Source organism: Postia placenta, assembly GCF_002117355.1.
Source record: "Postia placenta MAD-698-R-SB12 unplaced genomic scaffold POSPLAscaffold_11, whole genome shotgun sequence".
NCBI classification, from domain to species: domain Eukaryota; kingdom Fungi; phylum Basidiomycota; class Agaricomycetes; order Polyporales; family Adustoporiaceae; genus Rhodonia; species Rhodonia placenta.
This window is the reverse complement of record NW_020169842.1, coordinates 698043-716225: the sequence shown is the minus strand read 5'-3', so window position 1 is coordinate 716225 and position 18183 is coordinate 698043. Positions and strand designations below refer to the sequence as shown.

At 53.9% G+C, this 18183-nt stretch overlaps 8 protein-coding genes across 8 annotated transcripts; 3 read left to right on the top strand and 5 right to left on the bottom strand.

The window, feature by feature from the left end:
- Positions 1 to 719: 719 nt before the first annotated feature.
- On the bottom strand, positions 720 to 4393 carry POSPLADRAFT_1075353 (hypothetical protein; the record flags this gene model as incomplete). The annotated part of the gene is made up of 14 exons (XM_024482804.1): positions 720 to 1190; positions 1241 to 1306; positions 1366 to 1767; positions 1824 to 1925; positions 1977 to 2077; positions 2128 to 2257; positions 2331 to 3113; positions 3165 to 3189; positions 3238 to 3354; positions 3435 to 3544; positions 3599 to 3691; positions 3751 to 3771; positions 3823 to 4113; positions 4184 to 4393. The coding sequence occupies 14 exons, from the start codon at positions 4391 to 4393 to the stop codon at positions 1017 to 1019; spliced, it is 2625 nt and encodes an 874-aa protein (XP_024336643.1). The 3' UTR covers positions 720 to 1016.
- A 369-nt stretch (positions 4394 to 4762) lies between these two features.
- Positions 4763 to 6113, bottom strand: POSPLADRAFT_1149031 (hypothetical protein; the record flags this gene model as incomplete). The annotated part of the gene is made up of 5 exons (XM_024486250.1): positions 4763 to 4891; positions 4956 to 5363; positions 5413 to 5529; positions 5742 to 5837; positions 5892 to 6113. 5 exons carry the CDS (start codon positions 6111 to 6113, stop codon positions 4763 to 4765), a joined length of 972 nt encoding a protein of 323 aa, XP_024336642.1.
- Positions 6114 to 6301: 188 nt separating this feature from the next.
- Positions 6302 to 6664, top strand: POSPLADRAFT_1149168 (hypothetical protein; the record flags this gene model as incomplete). Its single annotated transcript, XM_024486278.1, has 2 exons — positions 6302 to 6354; positions 6412 to 6664. The coding sequence occupies 2 exons, from the start codon at positions 6302 to 6304 to the stop codon at positions 6662 to 6664; spliced, it is 306 nt and encodes a 101-aa protein (XP_024336641.1).
- A 98-nt stretch (positions 6665 to 6762) lies between these two features.
- Positions 6763 to 7676, bottom strand: POSPLADRAFT_1048315 (hypothetical protein; the record flags this gene model as incomplete). The annotated part of the gene is made up of 3 exons (XM_024479489.1): positions 6763 to 7047; positions 7139 to 7305; positions 7385 to 7676. 3 exons carry the CDS (start codon positions 7674 to 7676, stop codon positions 6763 to 6765), a joined length of 744 nt encoding a protein of 247 aa, XP_024336640.1.
- Positions 7677 to 8046: 370 nt separating this feature from the next.
- POSPLADRAFT_1172109 (hypothetical protein) lies at positions 8047 to 10294 on the top strand. Its single transcript, XM_024488167.1, has 2 exons — positions 8047 to 8373; positions 8437 to 10294. Exons 1-2 carry the CDS (start codon positions 8110 to 8112, stop codon positions 10138 to 10140), a joined length of 1968 nt encoding a protein of 655 aa, XP_024336639.1. The 5' UTR covers positions 8047 to 8109; the 3' UTR covers positions 10141 to 10294.
- Positions 10295 to 10439: 145 nt separating this feature from the next.
- Positions 10440 to 12610, bottom strand: POSPLADRAFT_1048313 (hypothetical protein; the record flags this gene model as incomplete). Its single annotated transcript, XM_024479488.1, has 10 exons — positions 10440 to 11320; positions 11376 to 11525; positions 11580 to 11636; positions 11694 to 11778; positions 11837 to 11899; positions 11963 to 12105; positions 12165 to 12254; positions 12390 to 12467; positions 12523 to 12544; positions 12608 to 12610. The coding sequence occupies 10 exons, from the start codon at positions 12608 to 12610 to the stop codon at positions 10440 to 10442; spliced, it is 1572 nt and encodes a 523-aa protein (XP_024336638.1).
- A 440-nt stretch (positions 12611 to 13050) lies between these two features.
- POSPLADRAFT_1149120 (hypothetical protein) lies at positions 13051 to 15953 on the bottom strand (the record flags this gene model as incomplete). The annotated part of the gene is made up of 4 exons (XM_024486268.1): positions 13051 to 13372; positions 13452 to 13535; positions 13630 to 13963; positions 14009 to 15953. 4 exons carry the CDS (start codon positions 15951 to 15953, stop codon positions 13051 to 13053), a joined length of 2685 nt encoding a protein of 894 aa, XP_024336637.1.
- A 467-nt stretch (positions 15954 to 16420) lies between these two features.
- POSPLADRAFT_1048309 (hypothetical protein) lies at positions 16421 to 17525 on the top strand (the record flags this gene model as incomplete). The annotated part of the gene is made up of 4 exons (XM_024479487.1): positions 16421 to 16626; positions 16857 to 16872; positions 17266 to 17344; positions 17401 to 17525. The coding sequence occupies 4 exons, from the start codon at positions 16421 to 16423 to the stop codon at positions 17523 to 17525; spliced, it is 426 nt and encodes a 141-aa protein (XP_024336636.1).
- Positions 17526 to 18183: the final 658 nt, after the last annotated feature.

Sequence of the window (18183 nt, the reverse complement as noted above, 5' to 3'; positions counted from 1 at the left end):
CCGCAGGATGTTAGGCATTAATGGCAACGCTCGAAACCGAGCTGAGAAACGAGGTTCTGCAAATGGGAGTCTCTCGTAACATCCGCGCCATCTCCCGGAATGTCGGCCGCGATGCTCGGATAGTTCAGGCGCGGTCAGGCCAGATAGAAAACACAACCATGACCAATCAATGTGAACACCAGATAGGTCCACGTGCATGAGCTTGGGTGCATCTCCGCCGAAAGGTAGAACGTTACACATTTCGAGACGCGCGTATTCCGGCATGTAGTACCAGCTAGCATGCTTGCGTCTATCACAGAGTGTGAGAATCTCGAGGAGCGGCGCAGACGAAAACCATGGAAGGTACGTATCAAGACCAAATGTAGAAGACCAAATTGCATGGTGTTCAGACACCACCAAGTGATTCAGAAAGCATTGTGTATCGCCTATAGCACGTTCCCTCAGGGCACGAGATTAGCAACATGGAAGCCGTCGAAGCCCGAAAGCAAATAAGCACATTGGTAGTGAACGGGTAAACATCACGCAACCCTTCCCTACCTACTTAAACTGATCCGCCCGTGCGGAAGACCTACATATGCGACAGCGATAGTAAGAAGGGGGGTCGGAGTAGCCTATTCTTTAAATGTTACCAATGTGCTCCTTGTTGCAGGCCTGTTGATTGGCGAGAGAAAAATGCAGGTATGGCGCCACACTACACACTACTCAGATCAAATCAAGGCTATGACAATGAACATGAGACCTTAAATTCCATTCAAAAAATGCTACAGGCCGACCATCAAGGGAGGGGGAGGGGGTGGAGAACAAGGGCATAGAGGGCGTTCATGTGTCTGCTTAGGCATAACTGCCATGATGAAATACATGAATGAATACGCAGGGATAAAGTAAATGGATGGATCGTGTTACAGACATGCTGCGTACTGGAGGCGGTCCATAACGATGCTGGGATTAAGTTCGAATGATGTATGCGGTATGCGTTTCATGCGATTGTTGTTGAGTTGGAGACTCGGATGGACCACTCAATCTTTGACTTTGCGTCGTTTTGACCGTGTAGTCCGATATTGGTACTCGTCTTCCTCGCCTTCACTATAATCGTCACTGGCAACATCTGGCCCATACAGGGCCTTACGTTTCTCTCTGTCTGCCTTACGAAGGCGTGCAAGATTTGTTGTCAACGCCTTAAAGAAATCGCTCTGTGTGGAACATAAGGCGGTATGATGTAAGAGACGGGCACATTGCATACCTTCGGACTACGGATCTTAATACCCGGCTCTGTGGCTGCTTGCTCGAGCTTTCTCTTCTCCTTGTACTGGATCATAAAGTAAATTAAGTGTTAATGTAGCTGGTCTACGAGCAAGATCCCAGTACCTTCTTCTGCTCCTCTTTGTGGAGGATGGTTAAATGCTTGATCCAACGCTGCAAGTTGGTCTCTGAGCGTCTCTTCTTCACGCTATCGTCCACCTTCTCTTCCGCGATTTCCTCGTCGTCACTATCCGGGACGACATATGACTTCATCGTTGTCGTAGCAGAACGACGAGGTCTCTTCTTGCCCCGTGTGTGGCCTTGGATTCGAGATGGTCCTGGAACAGGAGGCAGCGGGATCACGACGACTTCAGGCTTCGCGGTGACCTCCATCTTAATCTTTGTCCGACGGCACCGCGCCCTAGCAGGGCTGGAGACCACCCCAGCTAGCTCTTCTTGTGTCAGGTAATCCTCCTCGCTGAAGTAGAATTCTGTTCCAGTTTCGATGTCCTCGAAGAGAGAAGGAGTCTGCAATCAGCAGACACGTTAGCCCCTCTTGCGACGACAGTCAACAATGCTCGTACTGGAGCTCGACCGATTCGTGCGAGCATCTTGAAATACTTCAGTGTCACCGGCATGCGTGCGTTTGCGTCATATGGTTCGTTATAAGAATACGGTTGCATAACCTGGGATCCTTCAGCTGCTGAACCAAAAGATAGACTATTGCAAAGACGCACAGCTACGCTCCCGTTCAATACAGCATGCAACATGAAGACCGCGGCAACGGCGCTTCGGCGACCGTAGTGGATGCGAATAAATCGACTTACAATCATGTAGTCTTCGAGAGCGGTGAATGTAGGCAACCAATACAACACTGTGGCTACGCACCTACAGGATATGGGAGCTTGCCCATGGTGTCGTTGTAAGATGAATACATGTCATAGAATCGTCGGCGACGAGACGGCGCGAGCTCGTCCTTCCGGATCATGGTAGACAACGTGTCCTGACCTATCGGGCCCTGTTGAGCATCAAGAGTGGTCGCGCCTAGTCAGTGGACACAATTTTCATCAAAGAAGGTGGTCCCGACGCACGAGGTCCTCCCCACTGTCTTCATTTGCAGTATCGGTTGATCCTATCATATCGTCTTCCTCATCGCCTTCATGCTCCTCAGCACCTCCATCTTCCTGGTCTCCATGCTCCTGATCTTCATGCATAGCATCTTCGACGTTTGCCTCGCCGACAGCAGAGTGTGCAGCTGCTGGCAATTGCTCTGCATGTCCTCCTGGTATGCCCAAGGGCACCCCAAGAGGTCTTGTGACATCTCTGCAAAGGCGAGCTTCGAACTTCCGGCAAGCCTTCTCGTCGTCAGGGGACGGTAGATCGTCGACGCTCAGCTGGAAATTGCGTAATACATGCGCAGCAACAACGTCCGAGAGCGTTTCATCAGCCTCGAATAGCTTCTTCAGCATCTTCCCCTTGCATCCGACCTCTAAACATGCGAATGCAACGTCACGCAGCAACGCGCTAATCTCCGTCTTGTCCAGACCTACTACCCTTCGTCCGTACTCCAGGATCCCACCGAAGCGATCTGGAGCAAACCTGTTCACGAGTACTTCAAACAGATCCTGACGCGTGATAGGGGCCAGTCCTAAGCCCTCGATCTTCTCGCGACATGTGGTCACATAGTTGTTGAGAGGCCCTGAAGACGCCGAGGTAATCGACAGCGAGGTAGGAAGGAGCGGCACCTCTGAAAAGAATACCGTGCATAGCAGGACAAGACGAACAGTTGGATCTTGGGACGTAAAGTCGCGATACAGCGTGCTGAGGACATGATTGGTGAACGTGTTGCTGATGGAACGGGTGTTGACAAATAGCTAGCTTAGGGTTAGCTAGATCATCATTGGACGCGTGCTCAAATCCCTCGCCTTGGTCAAATCCTCAACAACAGATCTGTACCCCTGTGAGTTATTCACACATACTAATGTGAAAAGCACGCACAGTAGCTCGAACTTGAGAAGCCCTTCTTTATCCAGTCTCTTGAGAGCTGTATACGCAGGTTCATTCGTCCGTGCTTCCATGCATATCTCCGCGGCGACTGTCCGACTGAGGAACATACTGTCATGACATCACGGATCCGTCAGTACTTCATTTCGAGGAATCCAGTCGCCGAGGGAAATGGGGCAATCAACACGTACTCAGTGTCGAGACGTGTTAAATCCTTCACATTCTGGATGATCTCGCCCACGCGCCCGTCAAAGGGTACCGCCGGTTTCTCGAACATCTTGCGGAAGACGAAATTACGATACTAAATCATGATGATGAATAATGTCATCATAAGGCAGAGTTGCCATTATCGTACCTTGCGATCCATGCGGAAACCATTGGCTCGCGCATATGGCAGAAGACAAGGCTGAATGGCAAGTACTAACGGGAATTGCGCCATGAGGGGGTCCTATGTCATTAAAAAGGCGCATATAGTTAGGTTTCTCTCCGATATCTGGGATAGCGTACCTTATTTGAAAAGGGGATGAACTAGTTTTCAAAGCGGTAAGTAACACCATGATTCAGATAGTCATTACTCACTTTGTACTTTTCCAACACCTCCTGCAGCGTGTCCAACTTCCCCGAACGGATATCGGTAGGAAACCTGCTGCACTTAAGTAAAGCGGTGAAGATCGAACCGTCATCCTCATTCTTGCCGTGGGGGAAGTCTCCAAAGGTGGCCGTGGCGAGGGTCAAGAAATAGTTGAACACCGGGAGGGGCAGGGTGCGGACCCATTTGGTCTTAATGAACGATACCTGTGCGCGGAAATAGTGGTGGATTGCACACTGCACGAGGTATCGTGAAAGATGGGCGCCACTAGATAGCAAGATCTGTTGCAAGCGAGAAACAGGTGAGGCATTCGAGCCGCCGGTAGACACAGGCAGGGGGGGATGCACGTACATCCAGTACTCTCTCGTTGACCAATTTCCCTCTCCCCAGAGCCCAAAATATTGCCTGTATGCGCCCATAGCGAGTGAGAAAGTACGAGGAGCGCACGTAGGGGTCTTTCGTGAAGTGATGGTAGCGTTTAGAGAGCTGGCTGAAAGCCGTCGGGTCGTCGAGCTCGTTCAGGATGATTTGGATAATCTCGTCTGGCAGATGACGAGGCATGATAACGCGGTGGGATTAGAGGTACCGCCCTGTACGCATGACCCTAAATACCGGATACGCACCACATAGACGATCCATCATGTCCACGATACGTTGGATTCGACGTCAGGGAAGCGTTGCTGCGCCCGCTGCGACCACTGTGTATGGAGAGAAGTAGAACAAAGAGAGACGACCGCTGTGGCGTGGCTCGGAGCGGTCGACGTCTGAGAAATGTTCGGGTCAGGCTGCCAACCGTGCCGCTGCTTTGGCCAAGGCGGACCTCCAACTTTCTAATGAAAGAGCGCTGTGCGATTGATCGGGCCCGTACATCTGTCACACACTGATGCATGCAGTTGCAACATACGAATAGGTCTGAGATAGGTAGGTACACTACAAACCGCCTTTGTAGTAACTACGCCATATCCTCCACGGTAACTTCCAATCCCGTACCTGCAACGATGGATGAAACGCGTCAAAGTTAACCCCTTCGAGACGCTCGAGATATAACCGTGTCGGAACCTGCGGAGATGTCATATGCTCAGGGGAAACACTCGCTGACGGACCGCAGCTGGCAGTCACGTACCCCAGACAGGAAGGCCGGCCGCGCTTTACCCGGTACCACAGCGTCCCCACCATGTTTAAACATCTCCACACATGTCAGCAGATTGTCGTTCGCTACGGTGGCGAAATCGAACACAGCGTCCTCGACGCCCTTCGCGTGGCCACCCTTCCGGAATACCTCCTCATGGTTCACGCCGTGTCGCGCGGTTATCTCTGCTGGGATTACCATTCGGCCTTGCGATGCATGGTACGGCAGTGCGCGCAGTAGCGTCGTGACCCCATGCGCAACACCAAGGTGGGACGCTGCGTGGGACAGCGTGGACGATGCGGAAAGGTTGAGCAGGGATAGCAGCAGATACAGGAATGTGGATGCCGTGGACTCCGCGTGCGCGGTGAGCGAGTCCACAGTGAGGTGTGTGGGCGTGTGTAGCTCAGCATCCTGAGAAGGCGTCTCAATCAATGACGTGACAAACCACAACCACACTGCACCCACTCACCCGAGCATCGACGATCCTCTTGAGGTGGTACGTCGGGATATCTGCGTGCCGGCACGCATCATGCACAGCCAGCGCGATTGGATGCCGCGGCGGTCTGCCCTATGTGAGGTCTCGGTCATCAAACCACATTCATAGATGTAGTCCATCTTAGTACCACAAGATCCCCAGGCCACTGGAAGTCAGTCGGCCAAACGCTGGCACGAAAAGCACAGTGGAACGCAGGCGTCAACCAGTGTGCTGGTTCGCGGTGCGACCCTCTGATATCCATTGGCCCAGGCACTAGCAGTATATTGCGAGCACAACACACGCACATCAGATATACCCTTTATAGCGTCTCTCCAGAATTGCATCCGCATCCTGCCAATAGTCGGATTTGACACTGCTTCTTGCACAGAAGCCAGCTCTACCTGCGGTCATGGTTTCAAGACGTACCGCAAGCCGTAATCCGCAGTATCACATACATAAAAAGCCCTCAGCGCTATGTAATGTGCGCGAATCTCGCGAGGCCAGAAGTGTGACACCAGATATGCCTCGTAGTCCCGTTTGCGGATCAGATCACTGCAGTACGCGTTGGGGTCGCGGACTCCCACTTCCGCACTAAGGTCACCGCTCGTCGCCAGTCCTCGGTGCCATGAGAGCGGCTGATATTTTGGTGGCTTGAGACAACGAGAGAAACGCAGCATGATAGAGAGTTGGTCCAAGCCTCGAGACGCGCTTTTACTAGCAGCCACTGACGTGACGCGTTCCTCTGGCACTCAGCACGTGACCCCACGCGTCGGTCTGTCGTCGGCGACGACCTCTCGGACTCGAGGAATATCTCAGGCTACATGTCGCATTTCACTTAGCTTCCCAACCCTTCACTTGCGTGGACATGTCAATGCGACGAACAGGCTTGCAGAAAGAAGTCCTCGCACTGTACAGGCGGTGAGTGGGACCAAAGTGGTGCACCCGGCGCAGCCGTTGACGGACGTGCGGACTTAGAGCACTGCGCATGGTCAACACCAAACCACCCGCGGTACGCCCCAAGTTCGCCCTATTTGTGCGGTACACATTCAAGGCGCAGGCGACCTTGGTGTCTCCACGCGACTATGCGGCGATCGAGCATCTCCTACGGCGCGGGCGACGCCAGGTAGAAATGTACGAGGACAGCAAGGTGCGGGACTGCTGGGTGAGCGCGGAGATGGTGCAGTGGGGGGAGAGGAACAGGGGAAGGGTACGAAATACGTCACAGTAGCAGCAAAGCTGAGAAGGGCATTGTCCAGTGAGTGACATCAGACTCCGAGTCGTGGTCGATCTGCATAGGCAAACACAAGAGTGTAGGATACCAATCTATTAGCTCTTCGCCTGCCCCTCGCCCTGCTGCACGGTCTCGAACAGACCTGCACCGGCCAGTCGTGCAGCGGTCTGCGCTTCTCCCGCGTCCTTCCTGAGCTGTGCCTCCCTCGCCTTCGCTTCCGCTTGCTGTTGAGCCGCTAGCTCCTGCTTTCCGGCTTCGATCTGTGCCTGCTCCTCGGCCATATCTGCGTCACGTTGTTCTTCGTATGCCTTCATGGCCCTCTCGTACGCAAGTCGCCGCTCATTAATGACATACTTTATCCGAGCCATGCTCTTGCGACACTGCAGCAGAAAAGTGAGTCGGTAGTCCCGGAATCATGCGGAACACAGGGAGCATATCATCCAATTGTGCATTTGGGCACATGGCACGCACCTTCAACATTCTGCCATGCACAGACAAGAAATTTGGGTGGACACCAAGCCGTCGCGCTTCCTCGATCTGCGTGGCGAGTAGATTTCGTTCCCGCAGGAGAACATACCAGAGAGTATGCAGGTCCTTGAAGCTTTTGCGGCGGAGTTCTGCAGCATTCCAGGAACGGCCTGCATTTCAATGTCGAAGCAGATTGAGCTATGAGATACTAGACAACGCAGCGAACGAAAGTGTAACGAAGAGACACACCACTCTGGTCTTTTGTCACATCTGCGGTCTCAAGCGTCTCGTATGAGACTGCGCCCTTGTCCTCCTTCCTCCGAAAGAACCCATACAGCCCATGGTTTGGATTAATCTGTATGTTCAAATGTTGACGCAATGGTCCATTCTCATTCTTCTCTGCCAGAAGGGCAGAAACCTGTCCAAGCTGCGAGCTTGCGGGTACGGATGGTAGGGGTGTAGCGTGGGTTGCCAGAGCACGAATCTGGACAGGCACAGAACGCGCAGCCCGGAGAGCAAGAGGTTTTAGTGAGGCCAGCATCCTGATGCTCACTGTGCTTGCCTACAACAAGAAACACAAGCACAAGCGGTGTCGACGAGGACTGTCTCGAGAAGTAGTTGCAGGCGCCCATTCTTGAATATGTGTTGTCACGATATGTCACGATCATGCCGCTCGTTGTCACGCGTTTTCTGCGACGCGCCCCCTGCATCTTGAGGCACAAGTCGGCCGTCGAGTCGTTGGGTGCGAAGACTCACTATTCACAGACGCTGCTAGCTTGGATTGCATCTGATATGTCTCGTGAAATGTCGACTGTCTTGTAAGCCAAGGGCTCCAGTTGCGTCGGAATGGAACAACACGTGCAGCGGTCCTGAGCCATTTCCACAAGCTTTCTATGCTCTTCTGAGGCTGTCTTCCAATCCGTCATCTACTGTGATACTGTATCGCTTTCTTACCCCTGAGGAGGCGCTTTGATATGTCGTATTTTCACCCGAATCGTGCACTCCTGAACCCAAAGTTTGAGGGTTACAAGCTGTCGCCGCTAGACCAGGAGCAAGTCGTATCTCACCATGCCCTTCAGTATAAGCCTTCGCAGACAAACGTTTCTGGCCGCTCTCATGTTACATTCCAAGAAGTGCAGAGCAGGATATCACACAACCATTTAGCAGTGTCCTCACAAAACGGACGCTTGATTTACTTTGATGAAGAACAGAGAGTCATCTCTGTTGGCCTAGACAAGGTGAGCATGAATGTGAGCATGAAGTATTAAGCTATACTCATTGAGTGACGTCGGGAAAAGTAGGCGGCTCTCGAACCTTCGTTTGAGACGCTATATGAACTACCGAAGCAGGTTCTCTCCCCTGATGTCGCCTCCCCACAACGCGAGTACCCCTCAGCCGCCTTTCTCGATACAACATCACTCTTTGTGTCCGACGGACATGGGTATCTGTATGCTCTGCAGCTGTCCGACGGGGGCCCAGCACTCCTCCAGGGTGTCTACGAGCTGAAGATTCCGCCCGCTTATGGCTCTTCGGAGGGTACTGTACCTTTCCGAGTACACCAGGCAGTGATTGTCGACCCACAGACGGCACTGGTTATCCTCTCAGCAAAGCACTATACAGGCGGTACAGTCTCTGCAGAGTCTAACGGCTCAACGGAGAAGCATTCCAGACATACCGTGGAGTTCGATATCTGGGCAGCACGTTTCCCCCTACCGCTGCCGCCCGCACAGGAGCGACCCTTAGCGTTGGATGTCCTATGGCATAGGCGCGGAGCTGATGTTCCTGCGTACACAGCATATGATGCTACACGCCAACTCTTTAAGCTCGTCGGCAGTTCGGCGTACCATTCAATCAACGCGTCGCCCGCTCCCAGCTACGAACCCTCAGCAGACGAGCTGGCGCCCATCCCTCGCGCCGGTGAGAATGTCGACAGTTCCCAGCCACCAAAGCCTCCACCATATTCCTGGACCCAGACGTCAGATTCAGTGACCGTAGCGATCCCGCTGCCGTCCTCAACCCGCACAGAGGACATAAAAATCGCGTTCACACCCCGGGCGCTCACCATGCTCGTCCGCCCAGACCCCACCACGGAGACCGAAACAGGACCCGGGCGGCCCCCGCGTTTCGACATGAGGACGCTCTGGGATGGCATCCAGCCGAGTACTAGCATGTGGACATGGGACCGTGCGGCGGAGCGCAGGTTCGGTATCCTCACGCTGCACCTCGACAAGGCGCACGAGGGCACGCGTTGGTCGCAGGTTTTTGCTGCGGCCCCCGTCCGCGCGTCCTCGGAGGCGAGTGACGGTGCTGACGACAACGGGGAGATTCCTGAGACGCTCGACCCGTCCGAACTCTGGGCGATCCGTGAGGCGTTGGAGAAGTATACCGCGGCGCTACGCGATGGTCAGGACACCAGCGGCCTCGGCCTAGGCAATGGCGTGCCTAGCCTGGCGAAGGACGAGGTCGACGACGAGCTGGACGCAAACGTTGGACGCACAGTGTGTGTCACCTGGGTCGGCGCACATGGCTCGCAGCTGCCGAACACACAAATCGGTGACGCCCCCATCCACTTGCTGTCGACACCCCTCCCCGGGACCAGTCCCATGCAGCCTCCATCACTGGTTGTGAAGAACGGTCTGGACGGCGTGTTATATTCCTTGGACGAAGCGAAGGGACCAGAAGATCAACCTACATGGAAACACACCTCGACGTATTCCGCACTCTCGTTCGTACTTGCATCAAAACAAGACGCGCGCTTCACGCACCATGTGTCCTCTACTGCGGTCCTCGCCTTTGAAAGTGGCTCCAAAGACCTCAACGGCAATGTGTATATCTACCGTGGCGCTTCACCAAAGGATAAGTGGGCAAAACAGGCTATCATCCAGGTTGGTGGCAGAACCGCCGGACCTCTACTCGGTGTCGCTGCGATCAGGGTTGAAGACGAAAAGATCGTCATTGCGTGTTTGTGTGAAGACGAGTTGGTTATACTGCGTGATGTATTGTAGGCTATACAAGACACCACTGTTCTATATCAAGCTCGCAGACATCGTAGTGTTACGAAGAAAAGCGAACCCAGACGCGAAACTACGGAAGACATTCATTAACTGGTACCAGTAGTGACTAGCAGCTGGGGATGAATACACTGGTATGGATATGGACAACAAACAGATATTGCATGATAAGCGGTCGTGAGGATCATGACGACACTGAATAATAGACAGTCAATCCCAGAATACACACACGGGGGGCGGGAGACACAACAGAGCAAGAAAATCATAAAAACGACAGAACTCGAATCTGAACACTACACCTTCAACGGGCTTTCGCTCGCATCCATGAGACCTTCCGCTTCCACCGCTGGGGTAGGTGCATCAACACCCGGAATCGATATGAGCTGCTTCGTCGTCCCCGCCCCATGCTGAGACGGTGCTGGGGGTGCTGGGGCCTCCCCTTGAAGCTCCCGATGTTGAGTTGATGACTCGCGTTCTGGACTTGATCCTGGCTGCGAATCCTCTTCGTCTCTCTCCCTCTCGAATTCCTCAAGCTGCGCCCAGAGACTGTTAGTGGCATTGTTTCCTCGGATCTCTTGTGCGCGTTCGTCGCCTTCCTCCGTCTCGATTGACTCCCCTTCTTCGTCGCTGTCGTCGTCCCCGTCAAACATGAGTGGTTGATCTGGATCCGTGATGCGGCCGTTGCCAGGCCATGCCCCCGACCTCGGCATTATCGTGATACCTGCATTTTGTTTACCGATAGCCCTGATTAGGCCTCCGAAAACGCTGCCCTCAAGAGGGTCGCGAGGAATCCCACGTGCCTCGTGGCCACGCTGCTCTGTGTCGTACTCCTCACGTTCTCTGTCTCGCTGTGCCCAGATCTCCTTCCTCGCTCTGAATGCCGACAACCTATGATCGCTGTAGATCTGTGGAAATTCTTCGGGAGTGTTGTAGCCATATTTGCGGTTCGTCCGCTCGGTGATCCATTGGTGCCATTCCTCGACCGAACGGCCATGAAGAAGCGCTACAATGAGGATGGTCATATTGTCACAGCCAATGCCAACGCCTCCGGTCGTGTCTGGGGCGAGGCAGAGTTCGCAGATCTCTTCGCAGACCTCAGGCAATTGCTTGCCCTGCGAGACAAGACGCCGTATAACATCGACCACTTGCTGCGACGAAAGGCAATCCCAGATGCCTACAATGAGCCATCGTCATGCTAGCCCACAACAATTCGATAGATGATAACCTACCATCGCAGGCGAGGACAAGGAATTCGTCCTCGTCCGTGATTTCATGTTCAGTAATGTCCGGGTCGCACGTGATGATCTGCTGTTCCGGTGATAGGTCGGCATTCTTCTTGTACTCGAAGTCACCCAAAGCTCTTGCCAGGGCGAGATTACCTGTGCAGATACCTCAGACGGCAGCTATGCTTGAGCTAGCTCATGGTGACGCACCGTTCACTCGTCCGAATGATACATAACCACCGGCTGCGGCGATGCGGTTCTTTTCGACTGCGGAAATTAGACCGTAATACGTTAGCGAGGAAGACATGCATACGATGCACTCACCCTCATTCTGCGGTTTGTGATCAAAGCTCAATGGCTTCACCTCGCCCTTGACGCTGATCACAGACCTAGAGTCTCCTGCATTGGCCTGTACGATATTTTGCTCCTGAGTTTGTCGTTATATGCCACTATAGCAGCGTACATACCACCAAAATCTTGCCGTCCTTGGTACATAGTGCAGTGACAGCCGTACAACCAGAGCTATCTCGCTGGCGCAGGAAAGTGTCGGCTGCAGAGAACATATGTATTCGTGGTTAATCCTCGAGTTGCACATCGTACGCACTGTTCCGCATATTTGAGTCGGTATCCAAGAATGCATTCTTGAGTGCTGCATGATATTGTCCGCTCTGGTATGCTTCATTGTGGACAAGTTGTTTGTGGACATTCTGTCCAGCGTACTTCGCCGCACTACCCCCTTCATGTGGCGAACTAAATGAGGTAAGTTGACAGTGGTCGAAGGGGGGTCGGACGTACCACCATGGCCGTCATACACAGCGAAAAATGTGTTAGAGTCTTCCTGGCCCTCGTCAAGGTCTAGAGCGATCGTGTGCGCGTCTTCCATAGCTTCAAGACGAAGGATGTCAGGTTCGCCGGGCAACATGCGTGATAGCACGCTCTATCCCCCTCGAGGAGTGTGAGGCAGCATTCTCGTGCGCGCAGGACGAGCAATGACCACGACTCGGACTGAAGATGACTTACAGATTCTCCACCCTTGCATCTCAGACAGGCCATAGTAGAACTTGCTATTTCCGCCTGTGTCTGTCGTTTTACTCGTAGCTGAAAATTGATGGCGGTCAGGACTTGATTGCCCAGCCACAAACATGCTACTGACCGGGTCTCGACATGGTTTGGCCCTGTACAGCACGAGATGCGCTCAGTGCTCTCCATGCGCTGAGAACCAGAGAGGGGACGCGTACCATGTTGGTTGTTGGTGTCTGTGGGTGTTAGAGCCCTGATTGATGCTGCAGAATGCTGCGAATGCGTGCGATAGTAGCGATCGAGATGAGCAGATGACGAGGGACGCGCTGGATATGAATTCGGAGCGGACGGAGGGGGCTGGGCAGGTCGTGTGGATGCAGCTCGAGTCAAGGCGTGTTGTCGATTATTTGCAGGAAAAATCGCGACTGGGTGGGGCATAGCTCTCTTTCCTTATTAGGAAGCTGGAGCGAATATTAGATCACACCGCGCCTCGATCTCAAGGAAAAGAATGCTCCCTCCCCGCAGTCATGCAGCAACGTGGTGATAAGATACGCACGGGTACGAATACACACGAACAACACTTTCAGTACACGGGCAAGGGTATCCAATCACGGTACATAGCAGGCTAGAATAACAATACTTCGGTGTCGTACAACCTCAGTCACGCAGCCTTCTTCGCACTCGCACGCGCAAGCCTCTCGCGATGTGACGGAGGGCCTGGAGTGCAACCTCTTTCGTGTCGTCTCCCCCGACGTGCCAAAGGGGCATCTTCTTCAGAGTCGTCTGGGTCACTCGCAGGATCCACGAGTGCCTTCCCCTTCCCTTTGTCGGACTTCTTCGGCGCTTCGCTCAGTGTGGCCACCTCTGCATTTACGCTTGTGGCCCGAGCGCCCAGCCTCCTGAAGCGATTCGCCGGTATTTCACTACGACTCGCCCGCGATGATAGTGGCGCGTCTTGTGCGTGTCCAGCATCTTCGTCTTCACTAACGGATGGAGGAGTAAGAACAGTCGGCTTGTCACTGCCATCCAACTTAAAGGAGACCCTACGACCTCTTGACTTACTCCTCCCCCTCGCGAGGGAACTCGCTCGCGGCATCGGTATGGGGGACGAGGACGAGTTCGGAGGAGAAGAGGGCGGTAATGTTCCTTCAGACAACGACGCATCATAGCCGTAGTATGAGTGCGCGCGAGAAGGTGAGGATGTCATTGATGGGCCTGCATCTGACGAATGCCCGGATACCCAGCGAGATTCAGGAGGCCTGTTTCTAGTCGGCGTCCAAGGGGGCCACTGCGGACCCGGCATATAGAACGGGGATGGATATGAATACCCTGGCGCCGGACCATGCCCGCCGACAGCAGCACTGGCGATGTAAGACATGACGACACGTGCAATCTGTTCGATCTGAGGATCACTCGGAGGGTGAGGAGGGTAATAAGCAGCGCGGTGTTCTTGGTGGCGGGAAGAATAGGGCAATGATGTGGGGTCCGACGAGGGTATACGAGGGGTACGAGATCGGGCGCGGGTGGGCCGAGAGGTACCCCGTTTCCGACCGCCGTCTGTGTGACGAAACTCACTGTGAGGAAACAGAGAAGTCTTGCTCGAGAACGGCTAAGCGTACCACTTTCGTCGTCCGACCTCAGCTGAGGCGACGCGGGCTTGCGTTCCGGAGCTTTGTCGGATGCGCGCTGAGTGGAAGACGGACCGGCCTCTCGAGTGCTTCGACGACTTCGAATTGGAACATCCGAGGGCGAGTTTGGGCTTGATCCTCTTTGCTCGGATCGGCCTGATGAAGACGATGATGAGACAATGCGTTTGCGCTTTCGACTCCGCGGCGGCATCGACGGAGGCACAAGGAAATCGTCTTCGTCATCCGAAGGTAATCTTGAACTCGAATTGCTCTGCTTTAAACTGGGGTCTTCTGGTTCATTGTGAGGAACATCTGGGCGTACAGAGACTTGTCGCTTTTTGCCTTTATCTCTGTGTGGGACACTCAAGTCGGCGGCTGTGCCATCGTTATCCACATGGTGGTCCCGAGCTTCCATAGCAGAGCTGGCCTCGTGCTCTACCAATGCTCTCATCGGCATAGCACTCTGTGATCTGCGCGTAATCAGAACTTCGGGAATCAGGGAGTGTTTAGAGGGTTTCCGCTTCAGTCTTGAAGACCCAGCCTGTTCTTCTGCATCGGTTGATGAAGCAATCGCGTGGGAAATAGGACTACTGGCACATTGAGAGCTGCTCCCAGGCTTACGACCAGTCTTCGCAATTGCGCCTTTGTATCGCGGTCTGGGCTTTGGCCGCGGAGGTGGTGAAGGAGAAGGAGATGATAACGGCGGTTCGGAAGCTTGTGAGAGGTCAGGGGTGCTCGCAGTGACAGACGAGGAGGATAAAGGAGGAGTAAAGAGCTGTCGCACAGGACTTAGAGGAAGGGGCGGAGGAGGCATACTAGACTTCTGTCGCGCAGGCGTCTTTGAGGTATCTGGCGTTGACTTCGAATGCGCTTGCCGTGCCGACCGAGCCTTTTGCGGAGGAGCCCTTGACTGTGACCTCCCGCGTCTTATGGGTGGCCGAGGGGGCGAGGATGATGGCGAACCCGTGAGGTCAATAACGCCCAGCTTTGGGGCAGCTTTGGGAGTTACTGGTTGTCGTTTCACCGGGGTAGTGTAGTCAATGTCCCATGATGCAAGCTCGTCATCGGAGAGGTCGTCATACTGAGCAAGGGACCGTCGCGGGTTTGAGACAAATTTGGGCTCGTATTCAGGATCGTCGTTTGCCACCTCTGTGGCACGCGGTAATGGCCTTTCCAAGCGGACGCGTTCTCGGGAAATATCATCCCGCGTAAAGGCTGCAATAGGATTTTTTGAGTGAGGAGAGATTTGATGATAGACCTGTGACTCTTCCAGATCGTCGTCTTCGTCAGCATCGCCATGCAACTCTCTCCTTCGCCTCTCGGCCTCCATAAATTCTCGAAAATCCTCTTCGTCGGCGGGATCCATTGGGATTTCGCGGCGTGCCTGCAGTTTCTCTCTCTCCAGTTTGAGCTCGTCCGAGATGTTCGCCTCCGGCGCGAACAAGTCAAGGTCATCCACATCCTCATCCTCACCTTCAGTATGTAGCCCACCCCCGTCGCTACTCGCGTCATTGGCGTCCGAAGATGGCTCATCCCCTGCAAAGTATCCCATCTCATATTTCGTGGGCGACCCGCGGAGAACGCCGCGGTCTTTGACAATGGTGCCGTCCCGCAGGTCAATAATATCATCTTCGTCGAGCGGCCGGTCATATCGTTCACCAAGCTGAGCCCAGAAGTCTAGGAGGCGTAATGAAGAGGCCTTGATGCTTTCACGGATGTGATATGGCGTCTCAGAAGCCGACGAGCTTGGTAGCGAGATGGAACTGGAGGGAGTGGACGCAAGCCGAGGGCGCTTCGCCGGGGGCGCCCTGTTTGCAACATTGCGAGATTTTGTGGCCGGTGCGATACGCGAGCCCGGAGGAGAAAGCGAGGGCGTTATGAGTGCAAGACGAGGGGGCCGTTCCTCGCTGTCTTTGATACCGTCGCCATCGCCCATGGCAGTCGCAAGTGCTGCCAGTGGTCGTGAAAGCTCAAACCAAGCCCAAATTGGGAAGAATAGTCTCCGACGCGGTTCACGTGCACAGCGCGTCGTGGGCGCTTGCAGTTGAAGTCCATGATCATCCTCCTGCACTCAAAAGGTCGTAAAATATTGTCTGCTTACGGGAGACCACGAAACAGTGAACGTGAAGGGTAATGACACGAGCAGTTGTCTCTGCCACTACCTATGCTGCGTCTACTCAGCTGGAATAGTACCTTCATACCACCCTACTTGCTGTGCGTTCGCCTCATGGAAGTCTGACCTTGGGACATCGAGTTCAACAGTCTGGAACTACTATATAGTCGGCCCTCTCCACTGTTACTCTCACGCCTTTCTTCTATTCGGATTGTCTACCAATGGCACATTCACTGCACTAGAGTGTACAATGCCTCAGGTCAGAAGCGACATGTTCCAATGTCTCAGCCATGAATAGCTCTGGGGCGGCACCAAACCACGTTGGAGCAGCATGCGGCTCACAGTACATACTACTGGACTTTGTCGTAGCTCAGGGCTACGGGTGCATACAGCGCTTGCGCACAGGACCACAGGGTCTGGACTACCCATCATTCCCTACTAGCGGCGAGGAAACATGGGGCAGATTAGCGGCGACAAGGACTTCCATAACCATCATGTGAGTGCGCCACATGAGTACGACTTTCTACGATGAGCAGAAATTAACGGCATGGTACTCACGATCATTCATGACGAAGCAAAGCAATACACCGATGACGTTCCCCGCACCATCCCGCAGCGCGGGGTCCGAAATTTGTTCAGGAAATGGGCGAGCTGAGGCCAGAAGACATGTAGGAAATGAAGGTGAGAGAAAAAGAGGCCTCACGCGACGTGAGAGGCCGGACGCAGCTCTGATCCGACGGAGGTGAGTGCTATGTGCCGACAGGCGATCGTACTGATGAATCATCTCAAGGCGTTGTGGTCTGTTCATTGAAGCGACGTGCAAGCAAAGTCAACGCACGTTCGCTTCAAACCGGCCAGTGATGGAGCCAATGCTCGCGCACATGTGACGCGCCGCTATGTCTTAGGACGATCGCCAGTGCCTCGTTCGGATACAGAGGAGGTAACCTACATCGCAATGCGATTTCGACAGCGAGGTCTGCTCCAAGCCGAAGGCTTCATTTGCCACTCCATCATCTTGATAACACCGAAGGCTAGTAGTCACACGAGTGCTGCTGCCATTACATATCCACAGTTGCAGACAGCGAGCGCTCATGGAGTACTCCTCAACAAGGGGGTCCGAAGGGAAGCGGTATAGCATGTTGCACTGGACGGAGAGGAGCTATCAGGGACTTTGAATGATAAGACTATCGAGACGTGCTCTGCAGTGCGCTCAGGTACGTAGAGATCCCGCTCGTCAAGTTGCTTTCTGCGTCCGACGACGATCATGCAGAGTCAGCTGCGCGTGGCGGAGTCTCGAAGTCTTGGCAACGCCATCTTGGTCACTGGACATGCTCGACGCTCCCGAAATGCCCTATATCAGTGTCGGTGGCACAAGTCGGCCTCAGATTCAGATGATCTACCCGGCATACGCCTTTCCAAGAAAATCCTTTCAAGAAATGGCGCCTATTCTGTGAGCCACACCGCTTCAGATCGATGCAGCAGTCGTTCTGCGGAGGACCGCGCCATCGGTATGAGCAATGAAATTGACAATCACGTACAGCGTTTCATCTTTGCAGCTGTGGGAAGGACCTATCGCACTAAGTGCAGCATGCGCGTTGGTGACGAGAGATAGGGAACAGCTCAGTACCCCAACCGGTGGTCACACGAGCAGCTAACACAAAGTGCACAATGATGCACGAGCTATCCTGAGAATCAGCAAAAAACAATTCTGAAGTGGAGTGTTGACTATGGCATGTTTGACGGTAACACGATATCTGCGCTCTCTGCAGAACAGTAATGCAACCCATGTTACACGGTGCTCGGTTCGCTTCGACAGGCGCTTCAGACCAGTCCACTGTAGACGCTCGATAATCTGGTTGTCTGCAGCTCCGATGTCATGCAGCTGGCCACATTGGGTGGGTACAGGCCTAGGTTCAAGCTAATAACAGATTCGTACAGCCGCCGGGCCTCTATTACCTTCACGCTGGATTGGATGACGGCGGATCACTCAAGCCACAATGCGTGTAATTGTATGGCCACCATGCGTCTGCAGCACTTTTCTGGCCGGCGCCGA